The sequence below is a fragment of the Chinchilla lanigera genome, unplaced genomic scaffold, assembly GCF_000276665.1.
Source record: "Chinchilla lanigera isolate Chin_1 unplaced genomic scaffold, ChiLan1.0 scaffold00038, whole genome shotgun sequence".
Classification (NCBI taxonomy): domain Eukaryota; kingdom Metazoa; phylum Chordata; class Mammalia; order Rodentia; family Chinchillidae; genus Chinchilla; species Chinchilla lanigera.
The window spans coordinates 14,404,304-14,429,062 of NW_004955439.1; the positions used below are offsets into that span (position 1 = coordinate 14,404,304).

General features: G+C 36.4%; 1 protein-coding gene across 16 annotated transcripts in view; it reads right to left on the reverse strand.

The window, feature by feature from the left end:
* Mllt4 (myeloid/lymphoid or mixed-lineage leukemia; translocated to, 4) overlaps positions 1-24,543 on the reverse strand; it is a 103,937-nt gene extending 79,394 nt beyond the window's left edge. For 9 of the 16 annotated variants that reach the window (XM_013517340.1, XM_013517342.1, XM_013517337.1 and 6 more), the window contains exons 1-5: positions 24,352-24,543; positions 18,330-18,445; positions 15,513-15,676; positions 12,800-12,960; positions 7,244-7,401 (exon numbers count right to left, since the gene is read on the reverse strand). In XM_013517340.1, coding sequence (XP_013372794.1) covers positions 7,244-7,401; positions 12,800-12,960; positions 15,513-15,676; positions 18,330-18,445; positions 24,352-24,526 — 774 coding nt within the window. In that variant the 5' untranslated portion in view covers positions 24,527-24,543. The remainder of the gene's footprint in view (positions 1-7,243; positions 7,402-12,799; positions 12,961-15,512; positions 15,677-18,329; positions 18,446-24,351) is intronic. The other 7 variants (XM_013517346.1, XM_013517345.1, XM_013517334.1 and 4 more) reach the window with 3 other exon arrangements.
* Between the last annotated feature and the right edge of the window lie 216 nt (positions 24,544-24,759).

The window sequence follows — 24,759 nt, forward strand, 5'->3', positions numbered from 1 at the left end:
GTGAAAAATCAGAAGACAACACAAAGACATAAAAATACCTGTTTACAGAATAGCAGCAAAAATCCTTCCAAATACTGTATGGGAAAAGAATCTAACATACAGATCAATGAGGCATGTAGGACCCCAAGCAATCATAATCAGAAAAGAAGCTCTCCTTTACATATCACAGATAAAATCCCAGAAGCACAAGAAGAAAATCTTGTTAGAGAAAATCAACAAATCACTTATGAAGGTAAACCCATTAGAATTACAGCAGACTTTCAACACAGACCTTTAAAGCCAAGAAAGCCCTAAAAGAAAACAAAATCCAATCCAGACATATACCCTGCAAAACTACCTTTCAAAATTCATGAAGCAATAAGATACTTTCATGATAAAGATCATTTAAAGAAATTCATGCCCACTAAACCAGGCATTCAAAAAAATTCTCAAGGATATCCTAGAAGGAGACAAGGAAGCTAACAATGCCAAAAGGTCTAATAAAATGAATGCAATAGGCAGACTCACCAGTTAAAGAAAAAGGAAACGAAGGGAATCAGCAACAGGAAAACAATGGAATGACAAGAGTAAGTTAACACCCATCAGTAATAACTTTCAATGTGAATAGTCTCATTCCCCAATCAAATGACACAGATAGGGAGAACAGATGAAAAAATAAACTCCAACAGTATTCTGTACACAAGAAACACATTTAACCCAAAAGGAAATTCAAAGACTAAAAATCAAAGGATGGAAAACAATATTCCATGCAACAGTAACCTTAAAAGAGCAAATGGAGCTATCTTATTTTCAGACAAAGTGGATTTCAAACACAAAATGATCAGAAGAGGTAAACAAGGTCACTACATACTGGTTAAGAGAACTCAACAGAAACAGAAACTAATTCTTAACATATATGCATTGGCCAGGCATGGCGGCGCATGCCTGTAATCTCAGTGCTCAAGAGGCTGAGGCAGGAAGATTGTTACGAGTTCAAGACCAGCCTGGGTTACAAAGTGAGCTCTAGGTCAGCCTGAACTGCATAGGGAGACCCTGTCTCAAAAAAAAAAAGAGAAAAAAAAAAGACACACACACACACACACAAAATATGCATTGAACAATGTCACATCAAACTTCATAAAGTAAGTACTACTAGACATATAAGATCAGATACATACAAATGAAATTTTAATAGGGGACCTCAATATAGCACTGTCACAGAGCAACCAACCAACCAACCAAAAATTAAAGGAATACCAGAATTGAAAAATACCTTTTAAACAAATGGACTTAATACACTGAAAACTACAGTGTTATATCTAACAACAGAATACACATTCTTTTCAGCAGTACGTGGGAATGTTCTTCTAAACAGATCATATAATAGATAATAAAGCATGCTTAATTAAACGCAAAATAATATAAATTACACAATGCATATTATCAGATCATAGTGCAGTGAAACTACAAATCAGTAACAAAAGAAAACAGACAATACACAAACACATGAAAATTAAATTCAGTCATGAATAATCAATGGGTAATAGAAAAAAAAAATTCAGGGAGAAATAACACTGTTCTTAGAACTAAACAATAGTGCCTGTGTAACATACCAGAATTTATGGGACACAGGGGCTGGGGATTTAGCTCAGCGGCAAAGCGCCTGCCTGGCAAGCGCAAGGTCGTGAGTTCGGTTCCCGGTACCGGAGAAAAACCAAAAAAAAAAAAAAAAACATAACAGAATTTATGGGACACAATGAAAGCAGTCCTAGCTGTGAACACCCACATCATAAAACAAAGTGAACCCAAACAATGATGTACCTCAAGGTTCTAGAAAAACAAGAACAATCCAAACCCAAAGACAGTGCAAGGAAATTATAAAGATTATAGCAGAAATCTATGATGTTGAGTCAAAAACAAAAACAAACAAAAAACCCCCAAAGAATCAACAAATTGAGTTAGTTTTTCAAAAAAATAAACAAAATACTCTTAGCCAATCTTACAAAAAAAGGGCAAGAAAAAACCCAAATCAATGTTAAGTAGAAATAAAAAAGGTAACATCACAACAGACACTGCTGAAGTAAAAAAAGACTATTAACAACTGTTTCACAAACCTGTACACCGATAAATTGGAGAATTCAGAAAAAATGACTAGGTCTCTACATACGTGTATGAATTACCAAAATTGAACCAAAAAGATTTAAAAACTTTGAATAATCCAAAAACAGGCAATGAAATTGAAGCGGTAATAAAAAAAAAAAAAACCCTACCAACTAAGAAAAGCCTAGGTCTGGATGAATTCACTGCTATATTCCACAAGAACTTTAGGGAAGATATAACACCAATACTTCTCAAGCTCTTTGGAAAGGAAGGAGTACTCCAAAAGTAATTCCTGGATGCTAGCATTACACTGATTCCAAAACCAGACAGAAATCCAACCAAAAAAGAGAACTACAGGCCAATCTAAGGAAAATAGATACAAAAATCTTCAACAAGATACTGGCAAACAGAATGCAACAAATCATCAAAAAGATTATACATCATGAAGTAGGCTTTCATCCTAGGATGTAAGGACAATGCAACATACATAAATCAATAAATGTAATTCATTACATAAACAGAAGCTAGGAGAAAAAAAAACACATCATCTCAATAGATGAACAAAAAGCATTTAACAAAACCCAACATCCTTTCATGATAAAAAATACTGAAGAAACAGATATAGAAAGATCTTATCTCAATTTGATAAAAGCCATTTATAACAAACCTACTACCAATGTCATATTAAATGGGGAAAACAGCTTTCTCTCTAAAATCAGGAAAAAGATAAGGATGTTCACTATCACCACGCCTATTTAACATGGTACCTGATATATTAGCAAGAGGAATTAGCCAAGGAAAAGAAATGAAAGGGATATGTATGAGAAAGGAAGAAATCAAATTGCCATTATTTGCAGATCTCATGATCCTCTACATAGAAGAATCAAAAAATTCCACTTAAAGACTCCTAGAATTAATAACCAAATTTAGGGGCAAGGCATATAGCTCAGCAGCACAAGCACCTGCCTGGCAAGCATAAGATCCTGAGTTTAATTCCTGATACCAAAAAATAAAAATAAAAAAACCCAAAAAACAAATTCAGCAACATGGCAGGAAATAAAAATCAATAGTTCTTATACACCAATAATGACCTCACTGAGAACAAAATTAGGAAAACAATACTGTCAACAATAGCACGAAGAAAAATTACTTAGGAATTAACCTAAACAAGGAAGTAAAAGATCTTTACAACAAAAACTGCAGCATTCTGAAAAAGCAGATCAAAGAGGACATAAGAGAATACAAAGATATTTCTTGCTCCTGAATAGGCAAAATCAATACATTCAAAAATGGCCATACTTCCAAACTAATACACAGATTTAACACTATCCCAATCAAAACACCCACAGCATTCTTCACAGGACAGGAGAAAACAATCCTAAAATTCATAAGAAACTAGAAGAGACTCATAACAATAAACTGGGTAACAAAGTAAAGTGGAAAGCATTACCAGCCTGGATATGAAGTTATAATACAAAGCTATAGTGATCAAAACAGCATGGTACTGGCACAAAACAGATGTGGCTCAATGGAAAAGAATAGAGGATGCAGAAACAACCATAAATACATTCAACTATTTGATCTTTGACAAAGGGACTAAAAACAAACACTGGAGAAAAGATAGCCTTTTTAATAAATGGTGCTGGGAAAACTGGCTATCTATATGCAGCATATTGAATCTAGACCCATATATCCCACTATGTATCAGTTAAAATAAAAATGGATCAAATATCTAAATGTTGTAATAGAAACACAATCTACTGGAAGATAAAATACATGTAAGTCTTAAAAGTAATAGGTATAGGCAAAGATTTTGTGAACAGAACCCTGGTAGCACAGGGAAGAGTATCAAGTCAAATTAGAAAGCTTCTGCACAGCAAAAGAAACAACCAACAGAGTAAAAAGAAAACCTATAGAATGGGAAAAGAAAAACTGCTTGCTATTCCTCAGAGAAAAAACTAACATCTAAAATATACAGAGCACTAAAAAAAAATTAGCCTCCCTCCCCAATAAAAAAACAGACAAGTGAAATGAATAGACACTTCTCAGAAGAAGTATAAATGGCCAATAAATACACGAAGAACTGTCCAACACCTCTAGCCATTAAAGAAATGCAAATTAAAACAACATTGAGATTCTATCTTACCCCCAAATCATACCAAATGCGGGTGTGACTATGTGGAAAAAGGAATTCTTCTACGTTGGAAGTGGGAATGTAAACTAGTGCAATCACTGTGGAAAGTAGTATGAAGATTTCTCGAAAAACTAAAACTAGAAATTCCATTCAGCTATTCCTCTTCTAGGTATCTTCCACCAAAAGTTAAAGGCATTACAGTGATACATGCATACCTGTGTTTATAGCATTACAATTCATAGTAACTAAATATTAGAAGCAGTCTATATGCCCATTAACAGACGAATGGATAAAGAAAATGTATTTGCACACAATGGAACACTACTCTGCCATTTAGGAGATAAACCTGACTCATTTGTAGGAAAATGGATGCATCATGAGACCATGTTAACCGGAATAAATCAGATGCACAAGCTTATGTATCAAATGATTTCCCTTATACAAGAAAGCCAAAATATAAATAAAGATCAAAACAAAAGACAGATAATAGGAAGTAGGAAAGTAAATCTTAAATGGGAAGAAGTTCAAGAAGTAGAGGGAGGTAGGAGAAAGGGAGGGGGAGGGAGATGAAGAAGAATCAGGATGTGTTGGTACATGTACCAGATCCCCGAAAAGAATGTGATCATTTTGTACTGAAAAACATGCACATATAAAAAATAAGAACAAAAAAATTTATACAAATAACAACCTAAAATAAAGCAATTTTTAAAAATAAAAACAGGGGCCAGGGATACAGCTCAGTGGCACAGCACCTGCCTGGCAAGCACCAAGTCATGAGCTTGACTTCAGTACCAAAAAAACCCAAAAGCAAACAAAAAGGGAAAAAGGCACTTCTTCTACATGATTTTAAAACATTATAAATCTATACTAGCAGGGCGTGGTGGCTTATAACCCCAGCACTTCCAAGGCAGGAGGATCACTGGGAGTTCAAGGCCTGGCTGGGCTACATAGTAAGTTCAAGGCTAACTAGCCTCGACTACAAAGCGAGATCCTGTCACAAAACAGAACAGAACACAATACAACCTATACTAATGAAGACAGTTTCTTACTGGGAAAAAGATACACCTAGGTGAATGAGTCCAGAAACTGAATCACATATATGTGGTCATTTGATTTTTGACAAAAGTGCCAAAGAAATCTATGGAAAAAATCCCTTCAACAAATGATGCTGAATCAGCTGTGTGTCTGTACAGAAAAAATGAACATTGACCTTTATCTCACACCGAATACAAATATTAACTTGAAATGAAAACACAATTCAAAAGTAAAAGCTAAAACTATGAAATGTAAGGGCAGGAGATAAACAGAGGACAATGCCTGCAATCTTGCAGGAGCCAAATTCTTATGTAGCATATAAAAACCATGGAACATAAATGAAAAAAAAAAAAAAACAAAAAACACAATGCTAGACTTCAACAAAAGTAAAAATTCTTTAAAAAATATTAAGAAATAAAAGGTAAGCCACAGACTTGGAAAAAATTCACAAACATGTATGTTACACAGAGAACTTGATTTCAGAGTATAAACTATAAATCACAATGGGATACCTACCACAAAACACCTATCAGAATGGCTAACAATGAAAACAGACAATGATTTTAAGGGTGAGAAAAAAGAACACTGAAACTATGACATAAGAAAGTACTTTTAGTAGGGGTATGCTATGGTATCCACTTTGGAAACCAGTTTTATATTTTCTTAAAGTGACATACATATCTCTACCATGAGTAAACCATTACAGTCCTAGATAATCATTCAGGAGAAAAAGTATCCATACACATATTTGCAGCAACTTTAAGAGTTAAAAACTGAAAAGTGGAACCGCCCAAATGTCTATCAACAGGTACACATTTCACAAACTGTGATATATTCATACTAGTCAATAACAAAAAGGACACAACTCTGGATGGTACACACAACTTGGTTATGTCTCAAAGTCATCAAGCAGAGTTAAAGAAACCAAACCAAAAAGAATACTTACCATATGGTGCTATTCATACAAAAAATTCTATATAATACAAGTAGCCCATAATGATAGAAGGCCTTCAAGGGAATGGAGGTCAGAAGGATGGGTTACAAAGAGGCATGAGGAAATGTCTGAAGGTGAAGGAAATGCTCAAGTGCTGACATGTCAAAACTTATGAACTGGAGAACTTAAATATGTGTGATCTGTTGTATTTTAATTATTCTACAATAATTTTGTGGGGATGCCAGGCATGGTGGTGCATGCCTATAATCCCAGTACTCAGGAGGCTGAGGCAGAAAGATTGTTGCAAGTTTGAGACCAGCCTGGGATACAAAGTGAGCTCAAGTCCAGCCTGAACTGCACAGTGGTATGCTGTCTCAAAAAGACCAAAAAAAAAATTTTTGCAGGAAAAAATTTAAAACAAGTGGCCATCCTATTGTATCATTTAACAATTACACGCTAAGATGAACGCAAGGGGGGTACCTGTGTTTTAAAATCTACTGTCAATTGCAGTTTTAGAGAAATATTATAGTAAAGAAATTAGCAAGCTATTGTGATTTACAAGTTAAAAATTTTCCAGGTAATCTGTTACTTAGAATAAAAAACTTGCTGGATTTTACTTAATGTTACCAAATAACTCTGAGGACTAAAACTTCACTGTACTTCTTGAATATCTGAGTCAAAATATATTCTTTGTCTCTAAGAAATTACAGTTATTAAAGCAATGCAAATAAAATTAACTGTGCAAAACAAAAATTTAAAAGATGTATATCAAAATGTTAGTAGTATGGTTATCCTTTGGTACTAGAATTTTGTGCTGTTTTTATTTTCAACTTACCTTTTTATACTTTTTAACTTGGTAACTGGACCTTAAGTTACTTTTATAATAGAGGGAGACTGCTATTTTTAGAAAATACAACATGCGGTTTCAGTTCATCAGACTCTTAAATAATACAGGGGGGAGAAAATCAAGTTTCACCAATTCAAGAGATACTTTTCCCTTCAAATGCAGTGTCCCAGCATGAATGATACCGGTAAGAACCACTGCTTCAATAGTTACGTACCCGGGCAATGCAGTAGTCCTTAGGATTTTCTTTTTCCAGGCCGTACTTCTCTAAGGCTTCAGCCACAGCAAAGTCTGCAGTGTCTGTAGTAGATAGCAGGATTGTCTTGTACGGAATGTTTGGTTTTAAACTATCTGCATAAATTCTCAATGTTCCACCTGAAAAAATATTTTGACATATTTGAGCACAACTTCACATCTGTAACAGGGATAGTTACCATTCACAAAGCTTAAGAAAAGGACAATGGAGTACCAGGTGCAATGAGTGCCCGCTGCATCAGCAGGAACCTGATGACCTAGTGACACTCTGTACCACTGAACAGTCTTCTGTAATGAAGACTATCCCTGTCTTCTCTGCACACAAATGAATATCCAAAGTGATGAGCTGATTCTCAGCACAGAAAGAAAAAGAAGGTGGGGCTGGGGATTTAGCTCAGCGGCAAAAGCGCCTGCCTGGCAAGCGCAAGGTCGTGAGTTCGGTTCCTGGTACCGGAGAAAAACCAAAAAAAAAAAAAAAAAAAAAAAAAAAAAAAGAAAGAAAAAGAAGGACTGAGAGGTCTCTGTGGTGCAGTTGTCCTCCACATCTGTCCTCCACACATACCTATTTCCTCCACTTCTCCCATTTCCTCAACCTCCACCTCAAGCAAACAGAAAGCCAAATGAAGTTAAATACCAGTCTCACTGAACAAATCTACTTTTAGAAAGTGACCTAGAAATCATGACATCCCATGTGCTCAAGTCCAAAGAAATTTCTTAAGGGATCTGTCACTAGAGTGGGGCTGCCTTCACTTACAGGTACTACCATCGAGAAAGTCATTTTTAGCTATGAATTCATTTGAGGGAGTGGGGAATCAGCCAGTTAAGAAGCTGGAGATCCTGAAGTTTTCCTCAGATTTTTTTATGTTTCTTCTTAATGGAAACCAACACATACTATTTTCACTTTTAGTGTCACAATCTGCTTTCTACATATAGTCTTTGGCCAGTAAATCTTGAAATCTTAAACAAAAACTTAAAACATAATACTTTTAATTTCCTTAATATTAACTATAAGTAGCTGCTTTGCTCATAATATTTAGTTGCTTAAGCATTTCCTAGGACTCTCTATATAGACAAATGTTCCTTCTTTCCTCAATCAACCCTTTAATAGACAAGCTCTGCTTTGATATTCTGCTATTTCTGTAATTCTTTAGGGTCTTTTTTGTTTTGCTGGCTCCTCAGTTATTGTTTTTCCTGTAAATTTTCTGTTACCTGTATACTCTACCCAACAAATGTCATCCTTACTCAGTGATGCTGCCTCACAACACACAGATTGTTTCCAATGACTAATCCCACCTGAAACTGGTGAGCAGGGGTCCAGATAGGGCCCTGAGTCACCAACCCATACATCCCTTGGAACCCTGCCAGCACCTCCCCCCCCCAATGAAACAAACCCATCTTCTACTCCTTTCATTCCACAGTCCATAAACATCTACCAGTTTTATCTCGAGTAAAACCCAGTCTCTTATAGTCTTGATACTCTATCCCTTCAACATTCTTTACTCCTCTCTGTCTGGTCCCTCTGTCCTACATGGGCAGTGCAATGCTTTTGTGGGGATGCCACCTCTGACCACAGCACTGCTTCCATCGTAATTTATCTAGATCTGCAGCTGAGGATAAATTGAAAGTCTTTTAGATCTCCATCTTAAAACTCTTCAGCAGCTTATTAATAAAGCATAATCAAATTTTGCATCAAAGTATGCCCAACTGAGATCAAAAATAAATATGGGTATCTGGAGACACAGGCTAAGTCACATGCAAAATGTTTCCTATTTTTTAAAAAACATACATAAATGTTGCATTCTTATCTGCATTAAAACGTATTTTATAATCCTAGCTACTTGGGAGACCGATATAAGAGAATCCCAAGTTTGAGGCCACCCTGGGCAACTTAGCCAGACTGTGCAAAATGGAAAATTTTTAAATGGGTTGGACTGCAGTTCAATGGTCAAGCACTTGGCTAACACATGTGAGGTGCTGGGTTCAGACTCAGCAACCATCCAGAATTTTTAAAATATAACAATATTTTAAACCTTTTTTTCCTATAACACATACAAAATCATTTGAGTATCAAAGGGGCAGATGTTATTTGCCTACACACACACACACACACACACACACACACACACACCCTAACAGGTCTGTTGTACACTATTAGCCATATACATATATATATAGAGAGAGAGATAGAAAAATGTATATATTTTATAATTAAAAATATTAAGTGACACAAAAACAGGATACTGTAAGCTAGCTATAGTTATGACTCACACACCCCTGAGCACATACTTTAACCTCAAGGGGTCATGGCCTTATCTTCAGAAACTCCTTTCAGGAACAATGTCAAACTGCAATAGCCACCTCTGCAAATCTCTATGTGGTTAGTTAGCACCATAGTTCTCTGCAAATCTGCTATGTGGTTAGTTAGCACCATAGATATTCTGACTGTTCCTCTTGTCCTCTAAAAATTTTTTGTTTTTGTCTTTTTGAGACAGGGTCTTGTTATGCAGTTCAGGCTGGCCTTGAACTCACTTTGTAGCCCAGGCTGGTTTTGAACTTGCAGCAATCCTCCTGCCTCAGCCTTCTGAGTGCTGGAATTACAAGCATGTACCACCACACAAGGCCTTTTAAAAATTTTTGGTACTTTTCTTCTTTACATTTTCTCTGCCTCTCCTAATTTTCTTTTTTTCCAGTGCATATATTTATAAATCATTTCAAATCCCTGACAGAATACATTTGAAAAAATATTCTTTAAGGTCTCAAAAATACCCATATTAGATTATTTATGGAATCAAGAAGTCCCTCACTCTTCTAGCTTTTCTTAAATCACCAATAAAATTCCTGTGAAATGCCTAATTTTAGGGCAGCAAGAGAACTGGAGGACAAACCTCCACCCAGCTCAAGGATACTACTCTGCGCTGAAATGAACTACAGAGCTCTGAATCCTCACAGGCTGTGACCAGGAACTTTAGAAGAGTCTATGGAACCTAACTCCTGAATGGAGACCAAAATGGAGACGCCTATGGAAACACATAAACATACTTTCCCTCAGATAAGTGCCAGCATGTACATGGCCTCCTCTTCAGACATAAAGTGCTGTCACATGCAACATTAGATGACAGTTATAAACACAAACTGCACAGGTAGTAAAACCCTCTGGTTCAAACTTTGATTCAAGAGAAAAAAAGTTCTAGAATTTAGCAGTCCTTCCCACTAAAACTGTTATAAATAAGATTTTAAAGAAATCCTGTCAATTCTCACACCCAAAATCTTGTAACTATCAAATGAGCTATCAGGTGTATAAAACATAATATTAAAATATCCAACTCTGAAGCACCCAAATGCAACATTTTATGAAAAATACAGAGCTGATGGCAAAAATCTAAACTTTTTTAGGAAGGCTAGATCAACACAATGATTTTTTTTAAAAACTTATGCTATTTTTTTAACCAATAAAACTGTAACTCAACCACCTTTTAGCAAGTATTTTCTTTGCTGAATAAAATTACAAGTAAAATAAAAATTTTATGTCAAATAGCTAAAATATCCTGTACAAAACCAGGCCAGGTGTGATGTCACATGCCTGTAACCTCAGCACTCAGGAGGCTAAGGCAGGACTGCCACAAGTTCAAGACTAGCCTACGCTACATAATGAGTTCCAGACTAGCCTGAACTACATAGTGAGACCCTGTCCCAAAAAACCAAAACAAACAAAAAACTAAAAACCACAAACACCCAAACCAAAAAGCAAAAACCACTTTATAACTGCAACAGTAAACTCACTGGTTATTATTCTCTATAATCTCTATTTCCCTAAAATATAAGGTGTAAATTCCAGGATATAATGGCAAAGAGAAAAACAAGGCAGAATAAAAGTATGCAAATACACTGCCACTTATGGGTGGAAAAACTGGACCTCTTTAACTGTATCTTATTTTGTAGATTTCCCTTTGAAACTATTAAACAAATTTAAATTTTAAAGACGCAAACCTCTAGTGTAAAAAACAACGAAGCCCTAAATATGGGAACAAGTCATAAAAAAGAAATTAATTATGCTAAAACACATCACTTCAACACCATGTCTATAGAAGATATACCTGAAATGTATTTCACAAAAATCTTAAAATGTTTCAGTATCATACTGTTTATACATTATTTTTATTTTGACACTTTTAATTACTTATTTCAGACAAAAAAATAATTTTGTTAAGTAGTAAGAATGTTACTATAAAAAACACCCACATTTTCTAAAATCAAAATAGGTTTAAGAAATGAAAACTTAAAGAGAAGCAGCTGTCTCAAAGCCTAGGCACTATGTGCACACATGACAGATAGCCTGCCATGAAAGAAAGTCACAGAGGACCAATTCAGGAGTCAGAATAGAAAATGTACCAGATCAAAAACATTAGAGTTTTAAATCCAGAAGTATACTAAAAAGTCTTAAAGATCATTGGAGGATACTAATATAATTGTTCTTACCCCATTTCTATATCTATTCCTATACCTATATCTACATCTAATCAAGGAAACAGAGAAAATAGAGGAAAAATTGGTAAATACCACCAACAGTTAGCAAAATCTCTAAGACAAATGCCCTTGGTTCAACAAAACAAGGAAGTAAAGTAAAAGAAGAGGGGCTGGGGATTTAGCTCAGCGGCAAAGCGCCTGCCTGGCAAGCGCAAGGTCGTGAGTTCGGTTCCCGGTACCGGAGAAAAACCAAAAAAAAAAAAAAAAAAAAGCAAAAGAAAGGGAGTTTTAGAAGACAACAGTAAAAGACATAATAATCAATGTTAATGTGGAAATCTTATTCAAATTCCCATTCCAACAATGGAATTAGGAGATGCAATTAGAAAAACAATGTATATTTGATGACAGTAAGAAATTATTGTCAATTCTTTTGTATGTGATAATGGTATTGAGGTTACACTTTTTGTTGTTTTAAGAATCTTCATCTTGCAGGAAAATACATCCAAATATTTACAGATGAAATAACGATAAATCTGTAATTTACTTAAAAATAGTATTTTGGCAATGTCAGCAAAGTATACTGGAGTAGAGAAGAGACATAAATTATTTATCAAAACTTTACGATAGGCACAGGAAAGTTTATTACATCTTCCCTTTTTATTTTATATGTATTTGAAAATTTCCAGTTTTTTTTAAGCTATGCTGGGCAGGCGTGCTGGCACTTGTAATCCACTCCGGAGGCTCAGGCAGGAGGATCACTGAGTTCGAGGCCAGCCTGGGCTACTTAGTGAGTTCAAGGCCAGCCTGAACTACACAGTGAAACCCTGTCTCAAAAACAAAACAAAGCAAAACAAAACAGCTATGGAGGGAAAAATATGCACCTAAGCCTATCTGTGAACAGAACTCTTCTATGTAAAAGATATATAGGATGCATTTATTATTACAAAGCTAACTCATCCACTGCTTTAGTTAGGAAAGCCTCATGCATATAGAAAAAGCATAATACAGTAAATATTCTTTATAACAAGTATGCCGAGAAACATGTTCTGTTTACCTGAATCAGGCCGCCCATCTGAGCTACGGAACTCCTGCATTCTCTTTTCCAATTTCTGTTGCCTCCGTCTTTTCATAACCACCTCAGGATTAGAAATTGTTCGCGTAAAGCTGGTTTCAGGCATGTCTTTGTAAACCTCAGCAGCTAGTCGAGAATTCTCACTTTGTAGGAGGAAAAAAAACCACCAGTAGTATACTGTCTACTTTTTCTACTCCAAATACAAAATCATACAAATATCAAAATGGTAGGTGTTATCTGACTAAACTGATATCATAACAGGTCTGATGTATATTATTTACAATGCACTAATTACTATGTAACAGAACATATAATTTCTCTCAGTACACTCTAATATACTAAACTGGGCAGAAATCTACAATTAAAACTTTATTATGAGATTATACAACTGAATTGTTGTATTAAAAAAGCTTCAACAGGGGGCCAGGGATATGGCTCAATGGTGCAGCACCTGCCTTCCAAGTACAAGATCCTGAGTTCGATACCCTGTACCAAAAAAAGAAAGGGCTAAAACAAAAATGTATAAATTACATATTTCAGTCATGTTCACCAGTTTTTCCTACAATAAACCAAATAGTGATAATTACACAACATTTCAACCACAAATAAAAATAAGAGTTGAATGTGCTTTAGTAAGAACTTTATTTAAAATTACAGTAAATCTTGAAGAAAGCAAATTAAACAACATGATATTTTTAATGCCTAAAACATTTACCAACATTCATTTTCTTAAAGTTAAATACTCAAAAAGAAATTGTTACAGTAGTCTCTGTGGAAGAAATCAACTGTACAGAATGATAAGCAGAAAATGAAATATTAAGGTTAAGACAGAAAAAGTTTAATAAACATTTTATTAAAATAAATAAAATTTTAATAAATATAATTTAATCATAAAAATTTAAAAGCATTAAAATTTTAATCAAGTTGAATAACTTAACTCATTTTAAGTAGCTCACTTTCTAAATCAAAGAATGTATCACCACAGAAATTGAACTGATAGAACAAACTATAAAGCATTAGTGTTTACACTCCTTTTGACATTTTACATATGAACAATGTATCTATACAAGTATTTTTGTATTACTGTTAAATAAAGCTTGTGTAGTACTATGCCCAGTAATCAGACACCAATGCCTAACAGATTAACATCTAAACTCACACAATCTAAAATGGACTCAAGTTCTTGTCTAAACTTAACAGCATTTACAGACAAATGGCTGATATGCTCAATACTAAGAAAACATCAGCAATTGGGAAAAGCCTCAAAGAGGACATTGCACCAGAAGAATATAAACAGTTAATGAAAACATGGAATATTACTTTATTAATAATAAATTCAATTTGTTGAGAATATTAAATACTACTTTATAGAGGTAATACACTGTCCTATAACATTCAAGAACTTTAAGAGTATGAGGAAATGAGAGGGCTTACAGGCCATATGTGAGGAAGGGCTCGTCTGCCAATGGGTTGAGAGTATCCAGACCTGTCACCTAGCTGTTCTACAGTATCTTTCAAGGAAGTGATCAGGTAAGTTCCCAAAATTCCAGAACAATGACACTGACTGGATTATAATGTATAATACCAAAACAATGTAAATAACTAACAAATGCGCCAAAAAGGGGCCAGGTATATAAATTATAGATCTGTATGACAGAATATACCACATAATCATTTAAAACTTTTTGTGAGAAAATACATACATATATATATATATATATATATATATATATACACACACACACACAGTGTGTACACACACACTTGTCTCAGTGGAAAAGACTGATATATTTGCTTAAATCCGATATATTTGCTTAAATCCTATATAAGTATGGAAAGTGTATACATTTATTTAGAGAAAACAAACTAGATTAAGGTTCTTTGAGTTCATGTGAAAACAGGTGAGTTCTTTATTTTTTCTTGCTAATCTATGTATTTTGACTTTCTAAAACAAATGTATATTAATTACTTCAGCAACAAAAAAAGGATTATTTAGAATATGATGCAGTCAAGACCAAGGCAACAGCAAGCTACCTAAAAGTAAGCAAATGATGGTCAAATGTTCTGAACTAAATTAATGAAAACTGTGACAGGCAAGCTGGGAACTAAAAAGTCTATCCAAGGAGAAAAGTCTAGGTTATATAATGCCTGATTTTCCTTCTGCCCTCAGCTCTGAGGTCAAAAGCTCAAACAGTTTGGGACAGGTAAAGTATATCTATGATAAGACTGGTGTGACAGGATAGGAAATGGAGGGAACTAGAGATGGCACATATGAATGTTGAATAGATGCCAACTTCTGATCAGATATTAAGCACATCTGAGGTATGTAAGAACCCACTGCTGCCTCAGGGATCAAAACCACAGAAGCAAGAGGAAAGGATCAGATGAAAATGAAGACCACTGGCAGGAGCACTTGCTTAGGAAAAAACCCCATCATTGAGCAGGGTTTGCCTAGGATGAGCAAGACAGTAGAGCAGACTCTTTCCACCCTCAGAAAACAGCCGCTGGACAGCCAACAATCCTGTTTAGTTAAGACCTTCTGGTCAACCCTGACATGGAAAGACACATGCTTGGTCAATAAACCTGATAGATCTCCATCCTTCCGTAACTTACTGGGTAAATTAACAAGTTTACTGCAGTAAAAACATCTGGACTAGAGCACAAAGCAATAGGAATACTTCCAAAACTAACTTACCTGTCATCCCCTTGGGAAGGTCTGTCTTCTTTCTCAGATGACTGTCTCAAGGCCTCTTTTTCTCTCTTCTTTTTTTCCTTTTTTTCTTTCTTTGAGAGAGTTCTCTTGAAGTTCTGGATAACACCTTCTTTTTCCTGTTTTTCTGGTCCATTACTTTGAACCTTCTGATGAAAGAAACATAATTACTACACTGGTCACTACCCAAGAATCTCATAAAACTCCTTATGGGTTGGCTACTTTTGCCTCATAAGCTACAGTGAAAACCTAAGCTAAGAACAGAAGTGTAGGGTCGTGGAAATGTTCTTTACCAAAGGGCTGGGGATTTAGCCCCCTGGCAACAGCAAGGTCGTGAGTTCGATTTCCGGTACTGGAAAAAAAAAAGAAAAAAAAAAAAGAAAAAAAAAGAAATGTTCTTTACCATGATTGGGCTGATAATCGTATGGGTGTTTTTGTCAAAACCAAGTGAACTGTACACTGAAGATTTAGTTCACCATATATAAATTTTACTTCACTAATAAGTAAACAAACAAAAACTCAAAACCAGCAAGAAAATTTGGGTAGGAATCATGAGATCTGAATTTTAATAAATAAAACTCCAAATAAATTACCATAAAGTAACCTAAGTAAAAGGAACCTAATGAATATATGGGAATAGGCCAGGAATATAGCAAGCAGCACAGAGCCTGCCTGGCAAATACAAGGTCTAGTTTAATTCCTGGTACTGGAAAAAAAACCAGAGGGGAACAAGGAGTCTACATTATCATTTACCTACTACGTAGTTTTCTTTAACTTCAGAAGAAATGTTAAGAGTATCCCTAAGTTGGCTTTTGTGAGCCGAAGTTCTCTATAGTGTGTTTGTGCAAAACTGTCCTCTTACCCAGATCTTGTTCCTCTCGTTTGCTTATCCTTAATTTACATTTCAACCTAAAAACATGGCCTGCTAGCAGATTAAGCCACCTTATTTTTGTATAGAAACTTAATAGGTTTTTTACTCACTGTTTTTTACTTTATCAGATAAAGGAAAAAAGAATGTTAATAATCTCATTTCTATTCAGATACTTAGAGCACCATACTTGTCCTAAAAAGAGCAAAGATACGCAGTGCCAGTCTGGGGTCCACAGTAAAGCACACAGAAGAGAATGCCACTAGCTGAAATCATGGAGCAAAATGAAATAAAACATGGGTAGCCTAATGTTTGAAATCCATTCTTATGTTATAAGCATTTGCTGCAAATATAAGTCATTAGACTGCAAAAATAAAAATGGTCAAGAATACAATTGTACAGATATCTAGGATTCAACAGGCAACACTAACATCTCAGAAAAGGAAATTTTTCTGCTACTCTAAGTGAATAATGACAGTCTTTTCCCAAGTGGTGGTGGGAGGGGGGAGGAATTAAAGACAAGATTTCCCCAAAATATTCTTAACCTTTGCATTTGCTATTGCTTATTAATACTGAATTCTTGTGTAAAATGCCACGATTTAACATCAAATGATATAGTTATTTTCAAATTATACAAATATGTCATATTTGTGATGGATTGACAACTGGTGGTCAGCTTGTAACACCCAGCTGCACTGAATGAGTATAGTAGCGCTATGGAAGGCCCACCTGAGGACTGCTGGAAATAACATAAAAAGGAAGAAGTGGGGCTGCTGATTCTCTCCGGGGGAGCCTGTCATGCTGGCTTTCCTGATATGAAATCTGCTGTTCTCACACTGGAGGAGCTTGGGACCTCACTGTTGCTGAGGATGGCTGTGGTATTCTTCGGGGGAGCTCTGGTCCAGAGTTGCCTCCTGGCTCCAGTGCAGATCCCTCAGCCTGCTGACACAGATCCTTCATCGAGATGGCACAGACTTTCTAGCTTCCATTTCTGACCCTGGGGCCTTCTCAGTGCAGAGCCTTGAAACAGACTTCCATGGCACATTGTCATGGGCTCTTGGCTTCCAATTGGACTCATGGAGAACACTGCCATAGGCTCTAGGTCTTCAACTGGACTTAGGCAGGACATTGCCATGCGATCCAGGCCCTCAGTTGGATTCTTTGGGTCTTTAGTACGTGCACAGCTTTCCTACATTCTTTTGTACTTTACTCTTTGGGTGACTACTATGAAATAATCTTGTAAATCATTTGTCCTATATTAAATTGTTTCCCTTGTAAACCCCAACTACAACAGTACTATACACAAAAAGGAACAATAGTATGGAATTCCAATTATTTTACCACCTGAGAAAATTTCAGAATCCTTCTATTACATCATCCAAAGAAATTCAAGAAAGTTTACTTATTCCTATTGTGTATATCATATAAAAAGGTCCGTTGCATCTAAAAGTTCATACATAAATAGGCCACAGAAGTTTTCTTTTCCCTTTTGATTCTTATTAGAACATTTTAATTTTACAGCTATGGGGAAAAAAATGGAAGACAACTTGATCATTAATATTCTGGTCACAAAAGCTACGTAACTCTTCTTTAAAGTGAGAAGCCAGGTATGGTGGTACACACCTATAATCCCAGCACTTGTGAGGCTGATGCAGGAGGATGGCCACAAGTTCAAGGTCAACCTGAACTATTATATAGTGAGACTCCATCTTACAACACGAATAAATAATTTAATTAATTAAACAAATGAACAGATATATGTATGCATGTATGTATACATATGAGAAAAGCAAGGTTTGGGATTACTAGGTGAAGTAAGTAATATAGGAGTTACTTTCTAGGAGGAGGGCAAAGCAGTATCTGTGACACAACATCTGTCTTCTGTTTATTCCACCAGATTTGGCCCTGGACTACAGTATAATACAAGGCCTCACCTTGGCAGGAACGGCATCGTTCTCATTCTTAAGGACAAATCTGCCCTCCCGATCGTCTTTGTTCCAATTCAACTGCACAACTAGAGGTTTCTCATCAATGTCCAATCTTCTTTCTTCTTCAAAACATGAAATAGAAGAAAGAATAAAGTGTGGTTATTTCATGGCATTAGTGCAGTCATCAGCTTTGTAATATACTCATAATTTTATACAGGTAGTAAGCCAGGTGTGGTGGTGCACACCTGTAATCCCAGCACTCGGGAGGCTGAGGCAGGAGGATCATTGTGAGTTCAAGACCAGCCAGGGCTACGAAGTGAGCTCAGGGCCAGCCTGAACTGAATACTGAGACCTTGTCTCAAAAAGAAAAAAAAAACAACAAAAAAATCCATAATTTTATAGATGTAAAGTATGTCTTCATGTATGTACTAATAAAATGACATGCACTGTTCAGAATATCCTGTCTTGGTTAAATAGGCACTTAGTGCTCCCTTCGTGTCACACAATGAACAGGTTTCTCTAAGGGACCAGGAGAGTTCCTGGGGAAGGTCATCTCACACATGTGTGGGCTCCAGCTCCCTTAGTCTTCTGAGCCCTGGAATAGGTATCTCAGCTAGTAGGAGCATTTAAATCCTTCAGTGCCTTTTCCACCAAGCTTCAGCCAATTGGAGGTCTCTGGTGTGTGGCTAGGGCTTCTCAGGTGACGCTGACCAGAGGCATTTCCCTTATTTAGATCATGCTGAGAAATAAGAGAAAATACATCAACTGGGAAAGACTGCAAATGGTTTAGCTATAATCCTATCTCTGTAAAGAAACTATCTCATGTACAACTAGAAAACTAGGAAATAATGTTAAGATAACACAGAAGTCCAACTGATTCCTGTCAGATTTTTCTTATCACATTAAAGTTATACCCAATCAAGAAAAGACAGTAGCCTGCCTTTAATTTTAGCAGTGATTACTGAAAACTATTATTAAACTATTCTTCCTGTCTGTGCATCTGACCCTTTTCTCCAAAACTTGCCAAACTACACCCTCAAATTTCCTCTTCCATAAAGCTGCCATCATTTTTCTCTTTGTTACAGTAAAGTGCTACGCTCGGGAGACTGTGGCTTTTGTTTTTAGAACCAAGTAAGTCCCCTAGACACACTGATCAGGACAAGGTACCCTACCAAGGGACCCGTGAGAAGCCCTAGCCACACACCAGAGACCTCCAACTGGCTGGTAGCTTTGTGGAGAAGGCTATAGAACGGAAAGCTCTCACTAGCTGAGACACCTGTTCTGGGGCACAGGGATTTAAGGGAGCTGGAGCCCACTCATCTGAGACTATCTTCCCCAGGAACCCTTCTGGTTCCTTGGAGAAACCCACTCATTGTGTTTTCATTTTTCTCTTTTGTTCTAATCAAACTTAAAAAGTTTTTGAGAGACCTGCCCAAATCTTTCACTCTCTCAAAGTCATTGCCATTTAGGATACATTTGGCAGAAGAGACTTTTCAGAAATGCTTATTTCAAGAACACTTGCAACAAAGTTTGCTCACAATTTGGTGCTTCATAACTTGAACATCAGTAACACCAGACCCAGCATTTTTAGGCTTGAGTGAAAAAGTAAAATTCGACACATAGTAAAACTATTTGGTGACATGAGAAACTGGCTAGTGCTGAAATCAATTCCCACTCTTACCATTATTCTCCAGCACCCAACCTACCCTATTTACCACACAGCATGGTCACCCCATGTCCCAGAAGGCACAGGCTGTGCACATGCAATGCAAAATAACTGCCAAGTGAAACTTTCAGTCTTGCAGAAAGAGTAGAGACTCCGATGAAAGCGATATTAAAAACAGCACCAAACATCAATTTGGCCAGTGAAGCACAAGGATAAGACAGTAGTTAAAAAAAAAAAAAAAAAAAAGACAGTAGTTAATAACTAGAGACAACTGACAGCACTGCTCCTTGTAGGAGCTGATCTGATATTCCAAGGAAGGGAAGAGGTCTAGGAGTACAAGTTCCAGTCCTGAGTAGCTCTTCCTGATTGCGATCCACAGCAGCACAGAATTCAAGTAAGCTATAACTGAGCCTCTGTTCTGTGAACTGGCCTGCATAGATATTTCTTGTTTAATGAATGAGTTACATTCCTGCAACTAAGTCATTAAGTGAACTGGTCGCTGACGAATTGTATATAGTATGTATATTACAATATTCAGAACAAAGAAATGGTCAAAGGAAACTCTCATATGCAATAGTGCAATGCATAACAGGACATAAAACTGCAGTACTATATTGTGCAGTACAATCAGCAAAAATTACAATTCTGTATAAATAAGGTACAGTGTACAAAAAAAGACACTGAGGCTCTATAAACAAGATGTATGGAACTGTACCAAAAAAAAAAAAAATAGTCTGAGTGATGGGGTATAAGCCGAAGCAGTTGTTAATCAGGTAGGCTATTAAACAAGGAATATCTGTACTTGAAACTAAAACTGTTACATATGAGACAGACTTTATTTTCCAAACTAAAGTCTGTTAAATATTTTGTTTCAGTATTTACCATAAAATGTGTTTCTAGTTTTTAAGTAGGATTATTTTTAAGAGATCTTTTACAGGTAATAAGTAGATCAGATTAATGAATCTGTGGTACATAATAATATACTACAATAAAAAAACACAAAATGAGACAGTACAAAGAACAGTCACTTTGTAGTTTGGTTACTGAATGAACAGACTGCCTACAGTATAGGGCTAGGCCAGGATTTGAAGGGAAGGATGAGTAGGCATCATTCCAGAAAGGGTGAGAAAGATATAGAAGAAGAAAAAGCATGTCCCAGGGCACAAAGAGGTTTTTTAATTACAGCCTCAAACAGGGACTGGAAGTACTGCATTTTATCAAGCACTTCTAATGCTATGCACAAAATTTAAATTTTAAATGAGCAATAGCTTTCTGTAGACAAAGTATGACAACATAATGACTAATGATGATAATGATACTATTAGAGCTGACAAAGATGATCCAGGTCATTATACAGTGGCACCTCGGTTCACGAACTTAATTTCTTTCCACAATGTGAGTCACAAACGGCACTGGATGAGAACCAAATCAAATTTCCCCATAAGGTCAACCCTGAACCTAACTACTGACTTTGACTTTTTGTCCAATTTGGTTTATAACCAGAACAGAAGACATAAGTTCATGAACCAAGGTATCACTGTACCAGGTTTAGTGCAAAGAGGCCAGTAAAAACAGGAAGTAGTGGGTCCAGCTAAGTATTCATTGTGCTAAAAGGATCAAAGTTATAGAGAATTCAAGCACTTATTAAATATTATATAAAAATAGTAATGCTATTATCAGAACACAAGAATAACAAAATCTATGAATTATTATATTATCAACTAACAATATAAAAAATAAAAGCATGAAAACCAAGGATGGAATCAACAAATCTGAATTTGTGCCATAAACCAAAATTACTAATTGTTTTTGTGACAAAATGTATACTAGGTCAAAATCCTTCATGATGTAATAGTGTGGCTTTTAAAGAACATTAAGAGTAATCATAAAAGTAAAACAAAAGGTTATTATTCCTAATGCATGCACAGAGATGGGTCACTGACTGTGAACTCAAGGTGCTCTGGGTCCACAACTTTACACATTAAAGAGACTTTCTGCCGTAGTGTGTGTGTGTGTTAGACACAGGGTCTCACTGTGTAGGTCCAGGGTGTGTGTGTGTGTGTGTGTGTGTGTGTGTGTTAGACACAGGGTCTCACTGTGTAGGTGTGTGTGTGTGTGTTAGACACAGGGTCTCACTGTGTAGGTCCAGGCTGGCCTCGAACTCATGGCAATCTGTATGCCTCATCCTTCCAAGCGCTGGGATTATAGGCATATGCTGCCATGCCCAGCTGGTCTCATATATTTTAAAAAGTAGTATAATCTTCTGCTTTCCTGGTGGCTGAAGTACAAGTCTGGCCCCTACTTTTACTCAGGAAGGTTGGCAGGCAGACATGCTGTGTCAACCAGTGACTACACGCTCTGCCGACGCACATGGAAATACAATTCATGAGTGCATCTGCCAGATGTAGTGGGAATTTGACTCTAGGGGACTCCTGGCCCTCAGTGGACAGTACAGCATTCCTTCTGTCCATATTACATGGCCCTGTTACAGAAAAAGCACTGTGTGACAACCAACATGGATGAGATGTGAGCACCTGGGCTCTGAGGAGCATGGCAGGGCCAAGAGGCACACCTGCAACAATAGCAGTCTTGATCAGAAATGAAAAAGTTTTAATTTCCTTTCACTTTATGCATAGCATTTTTGTCAAACATCTACACCAGATTGTTAGTCATTAAATATTCACCAATTTTCTGAATTTAACTACATATTTCCTTTGGCATGATGTGATGCCACTTAAAAATCACTGAGACACTGAGGTCAGTGAAGCAGCTCTAGAGAGGGCTGAGAGCCTATGTGCTCAGACTGCTGTGTCTAAGCATGGGTGGGGACATCACTGCGCTATACACAGAGGCGAGCAAGGGTACCTGAGGGGACACCACTGCCTTTTTCTCTAAATAGTTCTGCTTTGTTTAACCCTTACAAATAATATGTTTTACTTTTTAGTTTAAAAAAAATCTAGTAAAGACAGTTTAATGGAAAGTTCCTTTAAAAATCAGTCATTCAATTATTAGATCTCAAATATCAATCTTACATGCTAGTATTCCAATGACTTCACTTGGTAGTATTCAACTAATCAAACAGCAACAGATTAAAAAAGGGCCAGAATCCAGAGGGAAAATTGGTGTGGTGGTAGGGGTGGGGGGTGTGATTATTCCACATTGAAAATGCCTTCTGTTGTCAAATTTAGTTTGGGAATTCATGCTGGGAATGCTCCTGTATCCTTGAAAGTGTAATAAAAAAAACCTGCCTTATGTATCACTGAAAACAAGGGTTTATTACATCTGAAAATCCTATACATTATACACAAATTTCAAACGCAAAGAGAAAGCTGTGTATCTGTAGTCCAAAGATAAGTGTGTATAAAATTTCAGAGGTATTCAGACTTGGTCTGTTGTGCCTTACAGAATCCTTTATTTGCTACACTACTATAATTTGTACTTTTTACACAGGTTATTCAACATTTCCAAAGAACCTATACAAATTTATATAAAGTTCTAAATTTCTATTCAGTCCAACTTGAGTTATCATTTTATACAACCATACAAGGTACTTTCAGAAATTCCCAATGTTAAAAGAAGAAGATATTACTAAGTATATAAGAAGGATTTTCCTTAAGAGGTCCTAATTATTCCTGAAGAATAAAAGTGTGGCTGGGCCTGGTGGCGCATGCCTATAATCCCAGCACTTGGAAGGCTGAGGCAGGAGGATGCTGTGAGTTTGAGACCAGCCTGGGCTACAAAGTGAGCTCAAGGCCAGCCTGAACTGCATAGTGAGACCTTGTCTCAAAACAAACAAACAAACAAAGAATAAAAGTGTGTTATTTCAGAAAGCAAAAACACAACAGCAAGATCATTGGCATATACCCATACAACATTTAACCGGGTTACTATTACTTACAATATTACTTACATAAAATATTCTAAAAGCAGTTAGTGTAGCACTGACTTATGTGACACTCTGATATGTTAGATAAAATTTTTTTTGAGACAGTCTTGCTATGTAGCCTGAGATGGACTTGAACTTGTGGCAATCCTCCGGCCTCAACCTCCCAAGTGTTGAGATTACACGTGTGCCATGCCTGGCAGATAATTTTAATTATAAAATGTCATGCTTCTTACTTTGGTGAAAGCAGCATATATTACATTTATTGAATCAATCTAGCTTCCAATAAACACATGTGCTAGGAATTTATACAAACACGGTTCCCAGATATAAAAGTTCTGCCAACCTGCCAACCACTACCCCGCTTGTGTAAAAGACACAGAGAGATGGGAATTAAACCAGCGCTGTGCCTAAAATGCCCCTGGACAGTTTATCTACTCCAGGACACACTCCAGCAAACCCCACCTGTATACACTAACCTCCACTGACGTGTACTTCATAGAGTGAATATTTGGGAGAAGACAGCATGCGCATATCAGGGCGGAATTTCTCTGCCAGAGTTTCAATCACATCCTGAGTGGTTGCAGTACTAGACACCCGGATACATTTTGTTGCAAAGTTTCCAGCAGCTTTATCTTGAAAATAAAATCTCATCACTCCATGGAACTCCAGATCCTGAAAGAAAACAAAGAGATTCATTTCTGACAGCCATAGTAAATGGAAAAAAAATGTTATCCATCATTTTAAAATGTTTCTTTATATAAACATCTCAGAAACTAAGATTCTTGCAGTTTAATTATCTGACTTTGTACAAGCTGTTTACAATTTCTTTTTGCCTGACTTGTCTCATGTATAAAACAGTGCGTGTAGATAGAGTAGCCAATGTC